At 60.1% G+C, this 1,508-nt stretch overlaps 1 protein-coding gene across 1 annotated transcript in view; it reads right to left on the bottom strand.

Annotated features, from left to right (window-relative positions):
• The window catches only part of B3GNT6 (UDP-GlcNAc:betaGal beta-1,3-N-acetylglucosaminyltransferase 6), a 1,056-nt gene extending 607 nt beyond the window's left edge, over positions 1–449 (bottom strand). The window contains exon 1 of the mRNA XM_027772449.1: positions 12–449. Within this exon, the coding sequence (XP_027628250.1) occupies positions 12–449 (438 nt within the window). The remainder of the gene's footprint in view (positions 1–11) is intronic.
• Between the last annotated feature and the right edge of the window lie 1,059 nt (positions 450–1,508).

Raw genomic sequence — 1,508 nt, 5'->3', positions numbered from 1 at the left:
AACTGCAGCACGAGCCGCCTCCCGTCCCGCCCGCCGTATGTGCGCTCCTGCCCCCATGTGCGGCGGATGAACTCGCGCCGCTCGTAGTTCGCGGGCGACGACTTCACCGCCAGCAGCAAGAAGACACCGTGCCTGCCGGCGCACTTGGCTGGAACGTCCCAGAGCAGCGGGAAGTGGCGACAGTGGCGGTACCGCAGGTAGTCCTGGATGCGCTCAGGCAGGTGCTCGAAGCCGGCCGTGGTGTGTGCCGAAGCATTGGCCACGCACGGGGACCCGGGAGTGAGTGCCGACGGCTGCTCGGCAGCAGATGCAGGCTCCAGGGTGACCTCCTGCTTCTGCTGGGGCCTGGGTGCTTGGTTGCTCCATAGGTGCAGAGCCATGAAGCTCACGCCCACCAGAAGCATAGGCAGGGTCTTGGGCCTCATAGGCTTGCAGCAGGGAAATGCCATCTGGGGGGAAACCGAGTCAGAGGTGAGCCAGCAGTTTAAGACGTCTTTGATAGCGGCGGGATGCCACTGCTTCCCCCGGAGCCTCTCCCAGAATCCCCGGCCCCAGCCCCTTCGCAACTCTGATGTTAGTCCTTAGGCGGTGAAAGGCATCAGAGCATCTCCAGCCTCGAGGCTGGCGCCTCCTTCTGACCTTCAGGTCTGTTGCTCACTGCCTCCTGGCCCACCCTTGTCTCCCGTGGCTCCTGGACCCGGAACACTCATCTGTCCAAAGTCCCAGTCTCCATCTTCCTGCGCGTCCACATCCTGCCCTCCCCGCCCGTTGGCTCGATCCCTAGTTCTGCTGGGCTCATGCCGTTGCTTCTGCGCCCTCACCTGCCTGATGCTTTTTCTCTCCTCTTCAACCCTGTCTAGCTGGTCCTCTCTAATCCATTCCCCTCCTTGCCATCTGCATCAGGGCAGCAGGTGAGCGCCCTGGATTCAGGCCCACGTCAGAATTCTGGCTTCCCATGTAACTGAAGAAGTCTGCTCAGACCCCGGTGTCTGCCTGTTCTCACCCACAGCAAACGGCAGTGGGTTCCTACTCTGCATGCGTGAGCATTCCATGAGCATGAACTGGCCAGCGAATGACTGACGAGAACATGGCCGCTCCTTGGGCACTGGGCGCTCCACCTCCTCCTTCTGTTACCATCTGCTGTCCCCCAAGCAGGGGGGACCAGGACCTCTCTTCTGTGTCTGAACCCCAGTCTGCCCAGGCACACCCAAGCCTGCCTTTCATGAAGACCCCCCAGGACAAACCCCAGAGAGGAACCACCTTTCCCATGGATAGTACGCTCTGCTAAATTCAATTCCATCTCAAACCACTGCATTTCAAAACACACAACCCTCTTCCTTTCACAGGGGCCTCACTCTCTGGGTTTTCCCCTCCCTCTTGGAGCATGTCCTTTGGTTCCCTTTGCTCATTTTCCCCTCTCGATGACCTTTAGGAGCGGGAGCTCCCAGAATCCCAAGAGAAGAGTGGAAAAGGGATTGCAGCATGCCCAACCCCTGGGGGTGCTTTCT

This window comes from Tupaia chinensis, unplaced genomic scaffold, assembly GCF_000334495.1.
Source record: "Tupaia chinensis unplaced genomic scaffold, TupChi_1.0 Scaffold000274_1, whole genome shotgun sequence".
Taxonomy (NCBI): Eukaryota; Metazoa; Chordata; class Mammalia; order Scandentia; family Tupaiidae; genus Tupaia; species Tupaia belangeri.
This window is presented reverse-complemented; position numbering and strand designations above follow the sequence as displayed.